The 19523-nt window shown below is 35.9% G+C and overlaps 2 protein-coding genes across 10 annotated transcripts in view; one reads left to right on the forward strand and one right to left on the reverse strand.

Moving 5' to 3' along the window:
* Positions 1–19523, reverse strand: part of adck1 (aarF domain containing kinase 1) — a 267137-nt gene that overhangs the window by 196918 nt on the left and 50696 nt on the right.
* On the forward strand, positions 6933–12439 carry LOC147833053 (uncharacterized). Of its 2 annotated transcripts, XM_087290311.1 has the most exons (5): positions 6933–7136; positions 9420–9528; positions 9664–10658; positions 10784–10909; positions 11047–12439. In XM_087290311.1, exon 3 carries the CDS (start codon positions 9863–9865, stop codon positions 10304–10306), a length of 444 nt encoding a protein of 147 aa, XP_087146437.1. In that variant the 5' UTR covers positions 6933–7136; positions 9420–9528; positions 9664–9862; the 3' UTR covers positions 10307–10658; positions 10784–10909; positions 11047–12439. The 2 variants fall into 2 exon arrangements, with proteins under 2 accessions (XP_087146437.1, XP_087146436.1); XM_087290310.1 differs by having other exon boundaries at positions 9664–10909.

Below are 19523 nucleotides of genomic sequence, written 5' to 3' on the forward strand. Positions count from 1 at the left end.
TGGGACAGTTGGTACTTCTGTGTTTGCATGTTCTCCCTGTGTTCTAGTGGGTTTCCTCCGGGTGCTCCAGTTTCTCCCACATTCCAAAGACATGTGCTACAGGTGAATTGGGTTAACTAAACTGGCTGTAGTGTATGAGTGGGTGTGTGAATGCGAGAGTGTATGGATAGTTCCCAGTACTGGGTTGCGGCAGGAAGGGCATCTGCTGCATAAAACAAATGCTGGAATAGTTGGCGGTTCATTCCATTGTGGCAATCCCTGATAAATACTAAGCTAGAACTAAGCAGACTAAGCAAAGAGGAAAATACGGCATGAATAAAATATAGTATTATAATATTATTAAAAGGGTCAGGTTACCCTCAAATTTCATTCACAAACGCATTCCACTGACTTTGATTCATCTAATAAATCAAATACTCATTATTTTAAAAAATATTCATTATTTTAAAAAGTAATTTGTGTTTTACTGAACATATTTCATGAACATAAGCATATTTTAATCATTCTGGGAGAAACACCCTGCTTAATGTTTTAGAACAACCTCATGACTTTTGAGGTTTAAAAATGAATTGCATTTTTGAGCTCCTTGCATCAAATTTGAATGCTGTAAACAATGTAATATGTTTATTATAATTTTTACTGAATAGTAACATGTTACCCCCAGGATGCTCCAAATGAAATTCAAGGCTTTTTAAGACCTTTTCAATGCCATTTTAAATTAAATTCAATGCCAACTTCGTACCCATTCCGACAGAAGTATGAGGGGAAAATGTCAAATCTGTATAAAGTTTGAACCCTAGAAAATAATTATGTACAAGTGGGCTACTTAAATTAAATAAAGCATTTAATTTCAATTTTCAGTTATATGTAATACATACGCAACAGTGTGGTCATCCACCCAGTAGTGAACATAAAGGTCCAACTGAAGGTCAAACATGACCACAAACCCGTTGGCCTTATTGACCTGGTCAGTCAGTTCTTAGTTTTAAAGGATCTGAATAAAGTAATATATGCAGTTTTGTTGCTTCCGTATAAGAATGTAGCTGCAACCTTAGAGTCAGGAAACATGGTTTTGAAAACCTCTGTAATGTTCTCATTCGATGTGTAAGAGTGGTGCCCAGAGATTGTTTTAAGGACCCACATCACATCTGCCTGCAGAGTTGGTGTTGAGCCACAGTAAGATAGGATGTTCCTTTGCTGTAAGGGCAGTGTAGGGCAAGCTACTTGAAAATGTAGTGAGCTAAGCTATAAGCTACTCTGCTCAAAATGTAGCTTAACTACACTAAAAATTACAATTTTCATTTTTAAATCGAAGCAACTTAAATCCGAGTCAATCATATCTTAGTGATCAATAAAACTGTAAATGTAACATAACTCAGTTATTTATTGTGAATAATATGCTGTACCAAACAGAAACAAATTATGTTATTAACAGCAAAAACAAAAAATCAAATAAAACCAGGTGTTACACAATTAAAATACTATAGTAATTTATAGAAGAGGGAAATACTTTGCAATAAGCATTATATTGTATATATATTTACAACTCTTCATTAATAAATTACACCCTAATGTAATATCATTAATAACTATCATGAACTAATAGTAAATACCATACTATACTTTAGCATACTTTATGTGTGTGTGTGTGTGTGTGTGTGTGTGTGTGTGTGTGTGTGTGTATTAACCTACATTAGTAACAGTTAATTTTGTTATGGTATAAACTTAATCTTAGGAAAGGCAAAAAAATGAATAAAATTAAGACCTTTGTAACGAAATTCAAGACTTTGTATACCAAATGCAAGGCTTTTCCGGCCTTAATTTGAGAATCGTGAGAATTGTGAATCATTTTTGAATCATGTTTGTCGCCACCCATTGGTTACACAATGTCATTTTTACAACATTTACCAGTGTCAAGTTCTATTAAACAGTGATTTTAAACTTTACCATAACAATTAGTGCAGCGCTTATATCTGTACTACAAACTAATTCCCCAGTACTTGTGTTATTTAATTGTAAAGAACTGAAAAAGTGCAAAATAAAACTCTCAGAAGACCCAGTGTCACGTAAGATTTTAACTGGCACTTTAAGAAGAACTTTTACTCAACGAAACGAGCCCTGAAGTAATAAACGGACCATAATCTGGCGAAAATTTTAAAGGATCTTGACTGCGGTCAGGAATTTCCCCAGACAACGCTGTGTCATCTGAAACACATGTGGACGCAAACCCGACAGCTTTCAAATTGGGCTTGTGTTTGCCCTTCAACACCGGACATTCATTTTTCCAGCGACCCTTATCTAGGCAATATCTACATGTGGAATTTAGATCTTTCTGGTGTACTCACCCCGCGATGACGCAGATCTACCCGAGTTTTCATAAGAACGATCTCTCTGATAATTACCTGAATTTTTGTGTATTAACACAAATGCTCCAAAACTATCAGGTCACAAAGATCTTTAAAAGACTTGATCTCTAAAAAAACACACCAGCGATTGAAATGACATAAAAGCTCTCTCGCAACTTCAACGTGAGTTTGTCGCTCTCCCTTTTTCCATCCCCTAAAACGCTGACGATAAGCATCAGGAACAAGCTCATAGATTTTTAATACTGCATCTTTCACAATTTTGTAATCTTTTCTGCCTGCATACGACAGCGAAATAAATGCGTCTTGGGCTTTACCCACTAACACACTTTGCAACAAGAGCGTGCGTTTTGCATCATTTCAACCCTGATCATCTGCTACATTCTCAAACAGAGAAAAGAAAACCTCTATATTTTTCTCATCGAACTTGGGCAACAACCTATTCATGTTTAAAATATTTACATCTTTAGTTGACAGATTTACATTTCCCTCAGACAACAGTTTTAATCTATCAGCCTCCTGAGCTAATTTAGCTTCCTGAATCTTTTTTTCATACCTAAATTTTTCGTATTCACGTTCTTGCTCTCGTTCTTTAAGCTTTAGTTTTTCTAACTCGAGCTGTCTATCCAGTTCGCGTTCTTTACTCTGCATATTTAGGATTTCTATTTGTTGCTCAAAAGATAACCCACTCTGTGCTAAACTTGCTGTAGCAAGTGGCGTTGATGAACTCTCTACAGAAACTTCGGTTGGCACATCCTCACTTAATATCATCCGTTCTAATAATTTCTCTTTTACAATCTCGCGAAGCATTTTTATTTTTACGCTCTTAGAACTGGCTATCTAAAAATCAAAATGAAGCAGTTGCTCTTTAATAAGAGAATCCAATTTCTCCAATGTGGGGGCAGCAATAAATTGCTTTAACTGATCCATTTTAACGAAATAATTTTAACAAATCCAAACAACAAGAAAAACTTACCCAATCGCACATGGACCGGCATAAGACAAAAAGTAAGACTAGAGCGGTACAGATTTCATCACAATGCCAAAAGATAAAGCCTTCCCGTATCTAATAAATAACTCAACCCTAGTCTTCAGTGCGCCCACATGCAGCTCAGCGGCTAGTCCGCCTACCCGCGTCCGACACACCAAAAACAACAAACCAAAATAACAAACTAAAATAATAAACAGCGTTAAGCGCTCTACAACCTAACACGGGAGTTCACGTGGCTTTGACGGTCAAATCCGCCTTAAACAACACTTTATTGGCATTATAATGAAATCATTCACTCACCTCTAGTCTTTAGCAGGAACATCCTTTCCTCTTCAGTTCAAAAAACTTCTCAATACTCGAAAAATATCCCCAAGCCTCTCTCAGTGACATTTGTTACAACCTCCTGGCTCAAGAAAGTAGCAACAAAACCAAATAAAGATCCAAACCAGAAAATCAAATTAACTTAAATATATTTAATCAAAAATTAAGTCAAATGATACATGAATATAAAGAAAAGAAAACAAAAAAACTCCAAAACTGAAGAGGGAAGGATGAACACCCGCAGTCCTGTTCTCTTGGTTTTTATCCAAACGCACATCACAGGTAACACCGCACCTGTTCAAAACTCCAGAAGAATACCAGATCATAGAACACCTCCATCTAGTGGACACTGGTTAACAAAACCTTACGATCGTCACACACTACATGGAAGGGCATTTTCAAAAACCCATAATATGGGCTCTTTAAGGATTTATTTACATGAATAATTTTTATCCAAGTTAAATTTTCCTATTAAATTTGAAGAATTTTCGACAGTGATCAAAGCTATCCCCTTGGGACTTGTTATAGGGTCATACAACACCAAAACACATTTTTTGAGCTGTTGACAGTCGTATATGTGTCCCACACTGCTAAAAACACTATTAGGACAAATATTTCAATAAAAAGTGAATAGTGGTTGTTTTTGTATTATTTCGAGCAAATTCGTACTTGCGTAACAAATTTTTGAAGATGCGTCATGGCCATGAGATCTTTGTGTGTATTCCAGCTTGTAGACTGGTTGTCTGTACCTAGGAGTACCTTATTACGTCTCTGAGTGTGCTGCATTCATTCATGTTTAAGACTTGGTTCAAACCAATCAGCGCGCTCTATTGTGTATGCGGTGCAACTTCATTAATATGCATGCTAGCTTCGAAGACTGTTTGTACCTGAAAGTGTTCAGACGGCAGAGAGACGGCACGTTGTGTTGCTAAAAGAAGTGAAAAAAGAATACTGTAAGAATTGTTTGGAGATACGGGTCGTTAATATTGCTTTTATAATGTGCTGCAGTGAAGATTTTGTTTTCATTTTCCCTCTATGACAGCGCAACTAGACTCGAGTGTAAATCAGTGCACATGATACGCGGAAGAAATATGTTTGTACGGAACATTTTTTACTCAAGAGCTTTTCGCATCTGGAAATTGTGAAATCCGGATTTGCTACTTGTCTTCTTTTAAAAAAGACGCAGCTCCAGTTGGTGTTGATAGTCCTGTGTCTACAGATCTGGTAAGTGGGTGCGATCAGTGCCCTGTCTTTGTTCATTCAGATGGCAAAGTTATAGTTCGTATCAACAGCAGAACTCTTTTAGGGCTCTATTTTGACGGTCCATGCCCAGAGCGCAAAACGCAGGGCGCAAACGCTTTCAGGGCGTCAGAATGCATTTTTGATAATTTAAGGATGGAAAAATCCACTTTGCGCCGTGGCGCATGGTCTAAAAGGGCTGAGTTTACTTTCTTAATGAGTTATAGGTGTTTTGAGAATAAACCAATTAGAGTCTCATCTCACATTCCCTTTAAGAGTCATGCTATTTACATGATGTAAATTAAGTGTAAGTGGAAAAACTGAGCATTTCACTAGCAAACAGTTAACAGTTTTTTTTTAACAGAAAACAGTTAAACAGAGCATCTACCGCGCAAGAATGAGAGATAAATTATCTACTTTCACTTTCGCTCTCGTGGATAGGGAAACCTTTACGCACAGACATCAATTAGTCTATAAATAATTAATTTCATTTATTAAGTGCAAATATTTGTTTTAAAACTATTTCTAGATTCAGTTCTAATTTCCAGCAAATGAATAAATGAACAATAATAACAAAGTGTGTTCAAAAACCTGAGTTATATCCTAAAACACAAGCTGTGCCCCATATGATCTAAAACCTGCAGGTTGGCAAATCTAAGCTTGTTTTAATAAAACAAATATAAATATGGATTTAATAAATAATACTACTAATAATAATAACATTTTACAAAAGCAAATTGTTATGAATGAAATGAAAAAGCCTCCCGAGATGAAGAAGACATAAAAGCAATGGTTTTTCATATTTATGTAGGCTAGAAAATAATATGCTTTGTAATATTTTAATCCTTTATATTTATATCCTATATATATTCTTATTATATCCTTAATATTTTAATTCTTTTTCATATGTAAAGATATTTGCGTATTGCTCAAGATCTTGTGTGTATTAAGCGGTGTGTAAGCGAGGTGCAACTCTGTGCTGGACTTTAGACCGGGTTTCTTTTGGTCTAATGAAAAATCTATTATAGTTTCTCAAAATAGCAACGCGCCAGCAATGCGCCTCAGATCTGCTTCCTTTTTAGACCAGAACGCCTATGGGTGCACATATGAGCGCAAATGCCTTTGCTAATTAAAGAGTGTGGCGCAACGCCTCAAAATGACTCTTGCGACAAGCTGAAACTAGCAAACCGAGGGGTTTCATGGCCCTTTAATTTAATGTGCAGTCATTTAACTTATAAGATAGAAAATAAAGAATGCAATTTAATTAATAAATATACTAACAAAGACATTAGTCAAGTACTTCATGATAAAAATAGAGTTTTTCCAAAAGGAAATTTTATTGGATTTTTTTATTATGGGAGAATATTTAGAGAAAAGCATGGCTGCTACCATACAAATTTATTATTTCAAATAAAGTAAAATAAATTCACTTAAAGATTTTACATCAAATATACCCAACCAACGAGCTACTTTCCAAATTTACAGCTTTTTAGAAGGAACGTTCATTTAAAAAAAAAAAAAACTGTGAGAAATCCTCATGACACTTATTTGTTCATTGTCAGAGGGTGCAATTACTTTGGAAAGACTTTTTTTCTGATTATTCTGCCAAAAATAATGTTGATAACATTGAATGCAAAAGTATATATCTGTTATTTTGAAAATGGTGATGAACAAATTAACAATTTTGTTAATTTTATTATATTAAATGGTAAATTCCTTGTCAACAAATATTGACTTTCAAAATCTCCTCCTTTATATAAGATTCTTGTCAACAAAATGATTCTGTTAATGAAGTCTCTCAAAGCTGTAAAAAAAATGTAAACGCTCTGCCTATTGTAAGCTATTAATCTGTTTTTGGCATCTTCCTTTTTTTTTTTTTTTTTCATTTCAATTATCTTTGGAATTTTTGTTTGTTGCCTGTTTTTGCTGTATTTGTAAATTACTAATGCATAATAAAGAAATAATTAAAAAAAAAAACATTCCCGCCACGTTGTGTTGCCGCGTCCGGCGATGACGTCATAAGCAGGCGCCGCCGCCTGCTCTGGTTGGCCGACACAACGGGCAAACAGAAATACTTTACAAACAAACAAACGGGACAAAATAATGTATGTATGTGTGTATGAAGACAGGGAATGGGGTCATGCTGTGGAAAATGCGTGAGAGACTGTCTATGAGCTATCGGATCCGTGTGTGCACTCACATTGCCAACAGCAGGATAACAGGTAAGACGCAACGACGATGAATGGGTGTGTGTGTGTGCGCGCGCTGTTCTGTGTATTTGTGTGTGTGCGTGCGTGTATGTGTGTGTGCACGCGCTGCGCCGTGCTCTGTGTGTGTGTGTGTGTGTGTGTGTATTTGTTTGAGCTGTGTGCTGCTCGCTCAGCGGGGACCAAGCTCCACTTTGTCACAGCACCTTATAGCTTGATTCTGGATTATTTTGTTAATTTTGATTTATTTAAAAAATAAATATTATCTGTTCAATGAAAAAAAATTAAACTAAATTAAGCATTAAATATTAAAGGATTACAGTACATTATTATTCATTTACATATATTTTTGTTTTTATGTGTGTTGTTTTTGTTAATTATCTATTTAACCCTTCAATGCACAAGCTATAAAATAGTTATGGAAAAAGTAACTTTAGACGGGTCACTTTAGACCAGTGGTGGGCAAACCTTTTAGACCCAAGGGCATCAAGTTTTGCAAACCAAGTGAAGGGCCACATGTCAAATCCTTCAAAAATAACTTTTATTTAAAGTGGCAGTTTGCATGAAACATAATATTGGACAGAAACATGTCACATTAACAGAAAACAGATTTTTTTTCTCATTATTAAGTCAAATTTACTAGTCAAATTAATTTGCACTGCTATTTAAATTTAATTATCAATCATCATAAAACAATAAAATAATCTCTTATAAAATATAATACTAATGTTATAATTTTTACAGTGGAGAAAAGAAAAGATATTGTCTGATAGAACAAATCTCATGTTAACAAAAAAAACTATTCTTAAATTTTACTATTATGTCTAATTTATCTGATTTGCACTGCTTTTAGAATATAGAGATCAGTCATCATAAAACTCGATGAAAACACAAATCTTTGATAAAATAACTTTTTAAAGTGGATGTATGCATGGAAAATGTATTCTATGACAAAAATGAACACATTTAACCAGCAACTATTATATAATTTGAGTCAAATTCACAACAATCTCATTTGAGCTTGTATTAATATGCTCATATGAATCATAAAACTATAAGATAAAACGGGAGAAGAATCTTAGTCTTTGTTATTCCAAGTCATGTTATTATAGGTGTGTTAATGTGAACAATGAGGCTGGTCCCCTCTCTTCGCAAGGGTGTCAAAGTCTGGAGTTTGCTACGGCAAAAACGTGAGGCGCAACAGGCGGTTAAAATGCAAGGGGCACACAAGCAGCGCGCAAAACCCTCACGGCTGTTAGTAAATAAATTAAAAGAGGCGATTCTTAGCGCATAAAGCGCATTTGGTGTGATCAATCCCTCAGGTTGTAGTCTTTAGAAACAGCAATACTTTCTCTGCATAGTAGACAACCTTTTTTGCCAGACTCATTTTCAGTCATTAACGGTCAAGTGCATTTTAATATTTGAGAGTGTGTTCTTATTCAACTAGTTGCGCTAACGCTAGTTGGCGTTCACTTGTAACTGCATCATTAATTTACTAATTCTGAACCAAACCGTTACTCAGAAGCAGCATTTTAAAAACTCCCTTGCGGGCTGGATGAAAGTGTTAAGGCGGCTGCATATGGCCCATGTTAATCAAAGGGTTAAGATTGATTTTGTGCCTTGTATCAATTTATTTAGCTAATTTTATTTGCTTTTATGTCATTTGCACATTTCCCCAGTCATTAGACTTTAAAAGAAAACATTTCTTAGTGTATGTCTCGTTACCATACGAGTGACTGCATTTAAAGGAGACTTCAAATTTTTTTTTTTTAAATTAGACTGTCTTCGCCACACCGTGATGATGCAGCGCACTTCGAATGCATCCTCCAGAGGTTGCAGCCTTTGAAATATGAGACAGCTATTATTTAATCAGTAGGCAAATCACTGTGGTACACAGTTAACACATAGCAGAAACAGTATATGCTAAATTAGTGAAATTTAAAAAAGTACTATATTTAATAACCATATTTACTATATTAATATATTTACTTGAATATTCACTTGAATATTATTGGGATATTATTGAATTAAAGTGCATCTTAATAAAACAATCCTGTAAATTAATGTCATTTCTCATTTTCAGGTTTTCTGATACAACTTTACTCTCCAATCTCTTAGTAAAACTAAATATTTACTTGACTTGGATTTTGGTCAGTGTTCATAATATATATATATATATATATATATATATATATATATATATATATATATATATATATATATATATATATATTCTTAATTTCCTCAAATAACTTTGGAAAGGTGTGTAAATATGTGTAATCTTTTCTCTTATAACAGATAAGAAGGAGAAAGTGAAGAAGAAGAAAAATAAAAGCTGTCGGAAGAATCTTTAATTTCACTGCAAGGAAAGAGCAGCTCAGTAGTTCAGCAGAACCATGCTCTGATGGTAAATGATCATTTTTGCATCTACATATTTTTAGACTATAATATTATAAATAAACTGTATTTTTACTTCCACTTATCTGAACTTTAATGTCTCCTTGAAAATGACTGTACAATGTGTACATTTCTATTTCAACAGATGATGAGAACGACATCTATGAGCAGAAGATTATGGTGAAAGAGGAAAATAAAGAGATGGGGGAGGAGGAAGAGATAAAAAAGATGGAGGAGGAGTTAATAGAAGAGGTGGAGGAGATGATGGAAGTGGTGGAGGTGATAGAAAAGGAGGAGGAAATGACAAAAAATGAGAGGATGGAAAAAAAGAAGAGAATATAAAGATGGAGGAGGAGAAAAAGAGAAGGAAGGATAAGACTGATAAAGTGTGGACAATGGTGGACGATGAGCAGCGGAAGGAGATCGAGTGGCCGATCTGGAAGCCAAAACCCATCGCTACTGCTCCCCACATCCCTGAACAGGGCAAAAGTGAATATGTGGTCTTAAAAATAAGCAAGTTAAAGAAGTTGCAAAGCAAACAAAAGAAGGAGAAGAGATGCAAGGAAAAGATCAGTAGACAGATAACAGTGGCAAAGATTATCAGTCTGAAAATTAAGGAGGAGAATGAAAAGATGAGGCTGGAAGAGGAGGAGGAGAGACAAAAGAAAACAACAAGCAGAAGGGTATTCAGCACAAAGACTTTGATAGTGAAAAAAGGAGAAAGAGAAGATGGAGGAAAAGAAAGGAAAGGAAAGCAAAGGAAGGTGAAGAGGAGGAGGATAACATAGGGGAGGTAAAGAAGAGGAGGAGGAGGAGCAGATTGAGAAATCACAAGATGAAAGATGAGAAGGAGGAGGAGAAAATAGAGAAAGTAAAAAAGAAGAGGAGACCAAGGGGAAATTCAACAAAGGAGGAGGAGGAAAAGACAGACAAAAAGAAAGAGAATGCAGAGAAGAAGTGGTGGAGGAATCCAGATCCCCACAAAAGAAGTGACAGAAGTCATCAATGGCCCCACACCAGACCTGCTCCAATGCGGAGGCAGCTTTAAGAGCAGGAAAGACTGTCACCTTTTATTCTGGTGGTGGAGAATGAGGAGATGTAAAATAATGTAAATAAATGTCTGTTGTAAAAAAAAAAAAGGTTTGTTTTTCTGTGTCGAGTTTATTTGGTCAATTGTCTGTTTCAAAAGTGTTTATATATTCTTAATTTCCTCAGATGACTTTGGAAAGGTGTGTAAAGATGTGCAACCTTTTCTCTTATAACAGATGAGATAGAGAAAGCGAAGAAGAGAAAAAGAGCCGGATTGCCTCTTTCTTTAGAGCTGTCGGCAGGATCTTTAATTTCACTGCAAGGAAAGAGCAGCTCAGTAGTTCAGCAGGACCATGCTGATGGTAAATTATAATTTTTTGCAACTACATATTTTTAAGACTATAACATTATAAATAAACTGTATTTTTACTTCCCCTTATCTGGAGTTTAATGTCTCCCTGAAAATGACTGTACAATGTGTACATTTCTCTTTCAACAGATGATGAGAACGACATCTATGAGCAGAAAATTATGGTGAAAGAGGAGGAAGAGGAGATGGTGGAGGAGGAACAGATAAAAAAAGATGGAGGAGGAGCTAATAGAAGAGGTTGAGGAGATGATGGAAGAGGTGAAGGTGATAGAGAAGGAGAAGGAAATGACAAAGAATGAGAGGATGGAAAAAGAGGAGAATATGAAGATGGAGGAGGAGAAAAAGAGAAGGAAGGATAAGATCGATGAAGGGTGGACAATGGTGGGAGATGAGCGGCGGGAGGAGATTGAGTGGCCGATCTGAAAGTCGAAACCTATTGCTACTGTTCCCCACATCCCTGAACTGGGCTAAAGTGAATATGTGGTCTTAAAAATAAGCAAATTAAAGAAGTTGCAAAACAAACAAAAGGAGAAGAAGAGACTCAAGGAAAAGATCAGTAGACAAATAACAGTGGCAAAGTTTATCAGTCTGAAAATTAAGGAGAATGAAAAGATGAGGCTGGAAGAGGAGGAGGAGAGACAAAGACTTTGATAGTGAAAATGGAGGAGAAAGAGAAGATAGAGGAAAAGAAAGTCAAGGAAGATGAAAAGGAGGAGGATAAAATAGAGAAGGTAAAGAAGAGGAGGAAGAGAAGGAGACCGAGAAATCACAAGATGAAAGATGAGGAGGAGGAGAAAAAAGAGAAAGTAAAAAAGAAGAGGAGGAGACCAAGGGGAAATTCAACAAAGGATGATGAGGAAAAGACGTGGTGGAGGAATCTAGATCCCCACAAAAGAAGTGACAGAAGTCATCAATAGCCCCATACCCGACCTGCTCCAATGTTGAGGCAGAAGGAAAGACTACAAGGAAGAGCAGTAAAGACTACAAGCTTTTATTCTGCTGGTTTAAGCAAATTTAAAGAAATAGAGAAGGAAAAGACAAAGAATAAGAAAGAGAATGCAGAGAAGAAGTGGTGGAGGAATCCAGATCCCCACAAAAGAAGTGACAGAAGTCATCAATGGCCCCACACCAGACCTGCTAAAATGTGGAGGCAGCTTTAAGAGCAGAAAAGACTGTAACCTTTTATTCTGGTGGTGGAGAATGAGGAGATGTAAAAGAATGCAAATAACTGCCTGTTCTACAAAAAATGTTTGTTTTTCTGTGTGTTGAGTTTATTTGGTCAATTGTCTGTTTCAAAAGTGTTGAATTACTTGACTGGTGTTGTGTTGCTAGTTATTCCCTTGATTCTAAAAAACAAACACGTTCAAAACTTGAATATTATCGTCATCCTTCCACTTATTTTATTTTCATGCTTTCTTCCCATTTTATCCTGAAAAAGACGATATGGTAATGTGTTTTTTTATTCACCTACTTTACAATGGCTGAAAAGTTAAGACTATTAAAGTATTTACCTAGAACCTAAGGCCACAATGTTTCTAAGACTATTATTAAATTGTAACAGGTATGGTTAGTATGATTGTTTCAATGTGAATGGATTTATTTCCTAAAGGTATTAGATTTGTAGAATTAGTAACGATTGACGATGCTGATGTTATAAAATGTTATTTGTAATGTCACATATTTGTCTTAATGTAAATAATATGAAGGAGAGCAAAGTGTAAGTGCACAAGACTCTGGGTCAGTTGTAACAACAAAACTCGAAATGTCCAAAAATCCAGATTGGCCAGGTTACCCACAAAACTTCTGTTCTTAAAAGTTCTCACAGCTAAAAGCTTTAAACATAACAGCGGTGATTTGACGTTGGTTTAATTGTGTGAATTTGTTCAGAGTGGTAAATTGATGATCAGAAAATAACATCTGAGCCAAACGCTTAAATCAAGGAAGGCAGAGTTTATGCCAGACTATTCACCATTAGCAACAAAATGATTATGCTACTGTAATTATTACTGTACATGAGCAGTTAGTCTACATGGCACTCTAAACTGGCAGTTAAAGTGTGTACATTTTGGGCTTCCAAATCTTATTCCCAAAACATTGTTTATAAACCATCTGCCACTGATCTAATAAATGTTCTGCCTTTAAGGCAATGTTGCAAGTCAATGTGATCAAACAATTACAAATTAATATTCAGGGCTCGACAATAAGGACTGCCCGATGGCCTGGGGCCAGCATGTGAAACACTCGGGCCAGTGTATAGAATGTTACTGGCCCAATCGGGCCAGTGTTGCCTTGTTGCCTGCCAGATCGAGCCAGAGCTGCCTGCTGCGACTGTCTGTCAATTGTGTGCAAATACAATCTTACGGTGCTTTCACACATAGACGTTTGTTTCGGTATATGTCTCGTTTCCCCCGTTAGCGCGGTTTGTTTGGCATATATCCAGCAGTTGCGCTCGCATCCGCGCCAAATCAATCAGTCCGAGATCGCCTGAATGAGACGGTCTCTGACCTATTGGGCGGATTGATTGTAGTGAGAAAACAAAACAATGCAACGAACTAACGACCCAGGCTATATCACAGTGTATTTTGATCGTGTAATAGCCATTTATACGGCTATATGAAGAGAGAATGATGAGCAGGGCGAGATGTCATTCTTACAGGTAAATGCGAAAGTGAAAGCATGCTGAAATATTACTAAGAGCTGTTTATCCAGCCTGATCTCGGTTTATCCGTTAGGAAAATTGACTGAAATTACTATCTGGTAATTTTTTTTTCCATATTTCAATCGTATAATATGTTGTGTTAGGCCTGTTGTTTTGTTCATTTCCGCACTGACAGCTCGAAAGAAAGATCAACATCTGCTTTGCGATATGATGCAGTCTCGGTTCATCTGCTATGTTTCTGTAATTAAAGCCTAAAATACAGAATTCTAGCCAACGTTTCTTTAAAAGATTGATTAATTCAATAGATCGATTTTTACAAAACCTGACAATTAAAATGAGGCTCTGTAATAGAAAGTCTGACCTCTTTGAGTTATTTTTGGTGACGATGTCTGTGGGTTGTTAAAATTAAAGTGCACATTTTTGCTTATAAAATATTCTAAACACAACTGCTCAAAAGTTTGACTGTTAAATATGTTTAAATAAGCTTCTTCTGATCACCAAGGCTGAAATTATTTCATCATAAATACAAATTGTGAAATGTTGCACTAAATAACTGTTCAAAAGAAGTTTATCATTTAATTTATTCCAGTGATTTTAAAGATAAAATTTCAGCTTCATTACTCCAGTCACATGATCCTTTAGAAATCACTAATATTAATTATTATATTTATTAATGGTAATAGTAATAAAAGCAATAATGTCTGGAGTAATAATTTTATTTGAAACTACATACAATAACAAAGCATTTATTTAAAATTGATAAATATTTAACAAAATATTTTTTTTACATTTAATAAATGTAGCCTTGATGAACTGAATAATTTTCCTTAAAAAAACATTTTAAAAGTTACTGTAAATATATATACACAGTTAAAGTCAAAATTATTGGCCCCTTTTGTTGTTTTTTTCTTTTTAAAATATTTTGTAAATTATGTTTAACAGAGCAAAGAAATGTTAATAGTATGTCTGATAATATTTTTTCCTCTGAACAAAGTCTTATTTGTTTTATTTTGGCTAGAATAAAAGCAGTTTTTATTTTTTTATGAACAAATTTAAGGTCAAATTTATTAGCCCCTTAAGCTAATTGTTTTTCAGACTGTCTCCAGAACAAACCATCGTTATACAATAACTTACCTAATTACCATAACCTGCCTAGTTAACATAATTAACCTAGTTAAGCCTTTAAATGTCACTTTAAGCTGTATAGAAGTGTCTTAAAGAATATCTAGTCAAATATTATTTACTGTCATCATGGCAAAGATAAATCAATTCTTAGAGATGAGTTATTAACACTATTATGATTAGAAATGTGTTGAATAAAATTTCTCACTGTTAAACAGAAATTGGGGAAAAAATAAACAGGCAGGCAAGTAATTCTGAAATCAACTGTGTGTTTGTGTGTGTGTCACACACAGTCAAATAGCTATTAACTTCTTTTTTATGGTGGGGTCAGTGAAAATTTTGGCAGGGCAAGTAAAAATCAGAACCACTGGCCCGACCGGGCCAGTAGAAAAAATCCTTAGCGTTGAACCCTGATATTATATATGATTATATATTACTATAATAATATTTTATAACAATAAAAGTGGTTAGCAACACAGCAAGAAACTCACTGGTTCGAGTCTTGGCTGGGACAGTTGGTATTTCTGTGTTTGCATGTTCTCCCTGTGTTCTAGTAGGTTTCCTCCGGGTGCTCCAGTTTCCCCCACATTCCAAAGACATGCGCTACAGGTGAATTGGATTAACTAAATAGGCTGTAGTGTATGAGTGTTTGTGTGTGTGTGTGTGTGTGTGTGTGTGTGTGTGTGTGTGTGTGTGTGTGTGTGTGTGTGTGTGAGAATGCGAGAGTGCATGGATGTTTCCCAGTACTGGATTGCGGCTGGAAGGGCATCCACTGCATAAAACATATGCTGGAATAGTTGGCGGTTCATTGCGTTGTGGCGCTCCCTGATAAATAGGGGACTAAGCAGAAGGAAAAATAATGCATGAATAAAATATAGTGTTATAATACTATTAAAAAGTCAGTTTACCCCAAAATTTCATTCAAATGTAACCCTGGTACAGGTAAGTACACACTAGGTTCGCTAATTAAATATATATAATGATAAGTAAAATCCACAATCCGATGTAAATAAATAAAATCTGAAACCTCAAGTTGCATACATTAATTATTGCTTGTATTTTTTCTTTTGAACAGTAATTGCAAAAACAATACAATAAACAAGTGTGTGTGTATATCAGTCAGGGCTCGAAATTGCGACCATTTTGGTCGCATATGCGCCCGAAATTTTATCTATGCGACCTTAAAATATATTTGGGAGCAATTCTGCGAATGCTTAAAATTGTTGTGTGCGACCAGTTTTTACTGCAAAATGTTCAGCACATGCGCGGATTCGGGAGACATTCACGCAGAATGCATCTCTAAGCTCTCTGTCTGCACTTGAAGCGCTAAACGCAGCGCTCAGGAATGGTTTAAAACAGCTGTCATGTCAACTTGCTGCAGTAAACAAATCCACGTCCGTAATGCTTGCCCCGCCTTCGCGCTCTTCTTATTGGCCCACCACTGCTCTAGCAATGAACGCGAATGATTGGTTAATATCAGCTGTCAATCACTCAGCACCTTCTGGCTTGGGATGACAGAGAGCTACTACCGCGAAAAACTGTAAAGCGCTGAAGATGAGAATGAAGATAACGCGGACAGATATATTTTTAGAAACCATCTAGTTACAATTAATGAAACATCTTACTAGTGACCATGTGCTGAATCTTTATCCACCATCTACACTTTTCCAAGAGTAGAAGACTTCCATTGGCTTCAAGTCCGCTTTGAAAAGTTTGTGGGATGGGATTTTCAGGTAACTGTTTGCCACATCTAGCACGAGAGCTTCTGTTTAATCCTTCATATAATCTTAAAATGCTGTCCGCCGTGAAAGTGGCAGATTTATGTCAAATTTAACTCCACGTACACCATCGCAAACGGACTTACACTGAGTAAGCTAATATCGCTACTCATAAAAAGACTGGTATGGCTATTAACATGTATGCATATAATAAGGTACAGTATATGTCAAAAGCATCAGTGCAATATCAGACAGCACTTGTGAGAACAGCACAGTTATACCGTTAACAGATTCATTCAAGCAGTGCTTGCAGGGCCAGTGAGTGCTTCGTGTATGCTTTAATCACTCAGTTCTGTTATAAAAATGTATTTTCTTGTGATAACGGGATTTCGTTGAGACATATTTTCCTCACGCTTGCATATATGTTTTTTTTTGCTAGTTAGTTTGATTAGTGTTCATTTCAAATACAATAAATAAGTTTGTATAAAACTTGTAATAACGGTGCTCATAATTGGTGTGTGCGACTAAATTTTTAAAGTTAGGAGCACCGGTGCTACCAAGCAAAATTAATTTCGATTAGTTTCGAGCCCTGTCAGTGTATGTGTATTTTCTTGATGAATTTTGAATCACCAGTTTTTTTATGTCCATTCAGTTCGCGTTGCTGAGCTCAGATCAAATGTTCCCATTCACAGGAATCGAGATTCTTCTTTGTCCAATATCAAGTGGAAAAAAATCTGAATCGCAGTCCTACCGAATTGCTGGAAGCAACACACTGAAAATCCAATACAAATCAGTGACTCAAGCTGTGTGGCTCGCCATCTTCCATCTAAAAGAAAATCAGACAACCAAAAACGCTATTAACAATTCTTCCGCCCTTCTTTTGTGATAATATGCTCCGTTCACTTAACTAACAAGGGCAATTTTACTTTGTTTATGCAGCTAAAGCTGTATCTTTCCATCTCATCTAAATCTCCCGACTGCACTGAAAGTCCCGCTTACACCCTACCTCAGCATAGTGGGCGGAGCTTGAAAATTAACCAATCACAATACTTTATTCCTTCCAGCTCAACAGTCGCTAGGCGGATTTTCAAGATTTTGGTTTCATCTAGCATTATAATTTAAGAAATAAAATAAATGAAAATATAAAGCAATATTAACCTAAAACGAGGGAGTAACTGTAAAAATAACATACCATAAAGACTTTTTATGGGGGTTACACCAACACATTTCACTGACTTTGATTCATCTACTGAACACAAATAAGAATATTTTAATCATTCTGGGAGAAATATCCTGATTAACGTTTGAGAACAATCCTTATGCCTTGTGACGTGCAAAAATGAATCGCAATTTTGAGCTCCTGGCACCAAATTTGATTTTACTGAATAGCAGAGATGGGGGACTCGAGTCACATGACTTGACTCGAGTCAGACTTAAGTCACAAAATTTAGGACTTAAGACTTGCTTGACAAATATACAAAAAAGACTCGACTTGACTTGGACTTGAGTTAAATGGACTTAAAATAACTTGTTTTTGTTAAATACACACCATTTGTTATATATTATGCGTTTAAAAACAAAACCTAAAGTTCTAAATCACGCATGCGCAGTATCAACTGGATTTGGACTGGATCATTTTGTTCAGAAGAACCCATAGATATTTACATTAGATGTCGCCTACCCTGTTGTTGTCAATTAGAGGAAATGCGTCAATAGAGCCGCCATTTTAGTACAGCGTAGCGCTCCTTTGAAATGAACGCGGGACCAAGCTGCAGTGGAGGACTGTGGCCTTCCAGAGCCAGATAATTACACATATATTTATGATCGGGAGTTTTCCCAGAGGTCAGTATGGAATTTTACATTTTTTTTTATTACGAAACTTATAATTTTACACCACTTTTCTACATGGATGGATAAGTGATCGCACAGGCATTCCTGGCAAAAAGCTTGTGTCTGTGTGTATGAAAATGTACTATCCTTCTGGCACCGCAGCATGTCCTTGTCATATTTCCTTGGCATTGTTTTCTTAATTTATTCAACAAAACTAGCATAAGCCGAGTGTTTAGTGTGAGTTGGTGCTGTTTTGCCTTATAGTGAATGCAGTAAGTGACTGTATTATCATCAATAACGTTACCTGTTTAGCACAAAAGTTCATGACATACAAAAACGTAAAAAAAAACTGAATCTTACCAATGAAATGTTCTGCCTTTGTGCTTTGTTTTCTTTGTTTGCTCGTTACTACACCCGTAGACAGCGTTAAAGTTCAGCATCTTTATGTAATAACACTGTCTTGACTGGTGCGGTTGAATAACATTTGTCCTGGGAGCACTGTTCAAATATGGCGGCGCTATTGACGCATGCTTAGGGTCCTTATGCGATATCTAGTGTATACATCTATGAGAAGAACCACTTTAAATGATTCATTAGATTCATTTGAACAATTTTTTTGCTATTTGGCTATCAGATAATGCGGTGATGTAAAAATGGAAGGTGCTCCGCCAAAGATAGCCTATTTTACAGGTTTAAAGATTACAAACAAGACAGCTAATCGATGTTTATACTAGTCTGACTCAGTATAAACATATACTTTACTTGGGCGGGCCGTCTAAGTATATCTAGTGACACGGTTTTTTACGGTTATTATCATTCTTCTACACTGTTTTGTATCAACCTAATTTAACCAAACATCCGCGATCGATGTAGTGGAAAATCCTCTCTCGTTACTTGTTTCGTTCTGTGCACCCGTGAACTGTCAGCACTCCCACACTGCAGACTGTGACTTAAAAAATCGTCTGGCCGGGTTTCGAAATGTCCTAAAATGTCCAGGATTTGACCTTTCTAAAGCTGTCATTCGTTATTCGTATTTGCATTTTTTATTTTTTATTTTTTATTAAAGCCTACATTAGCTTGGCTTTGCAGCAAACTGCTCGCACAGTCACGAGAGAAACACAATTCATTCTTGAATCTAAATGACTCAAAAAAACCTTACTGTCATGGAAAGGAGGAAAGTGCTTTGGTAAAATTTGGAAAAACCTGAGGGATAAGTTTGTTAAAACAATAAAAGAGGCCATGGCAAAAGTGGAGACCCAGGTGGTTTTAATATTACA

The sequence above is a fragment of the Danio rerio genome, chromosome 17 (assembly GCF_052040795.2).
Source record: "Danio rerio strain M-AB ecotype USA chromosome 17, GRCz13ab, whole genome shotgun sequence".
NCBI lineage: Eukaryota > Metazoa > Chordata > Actinopteri > Cypriniformes > Danionidae > Danio > Danio rerio.

Coding starts and splice junctions, on each gene's coding strand:
- LOC147833053 (XM_087290310.1), top strand. CDS start 9,863: ATGGAGGAGGAGAAAAAGAGAAGGAAGGATAAGACTGATAAAGTGTGG.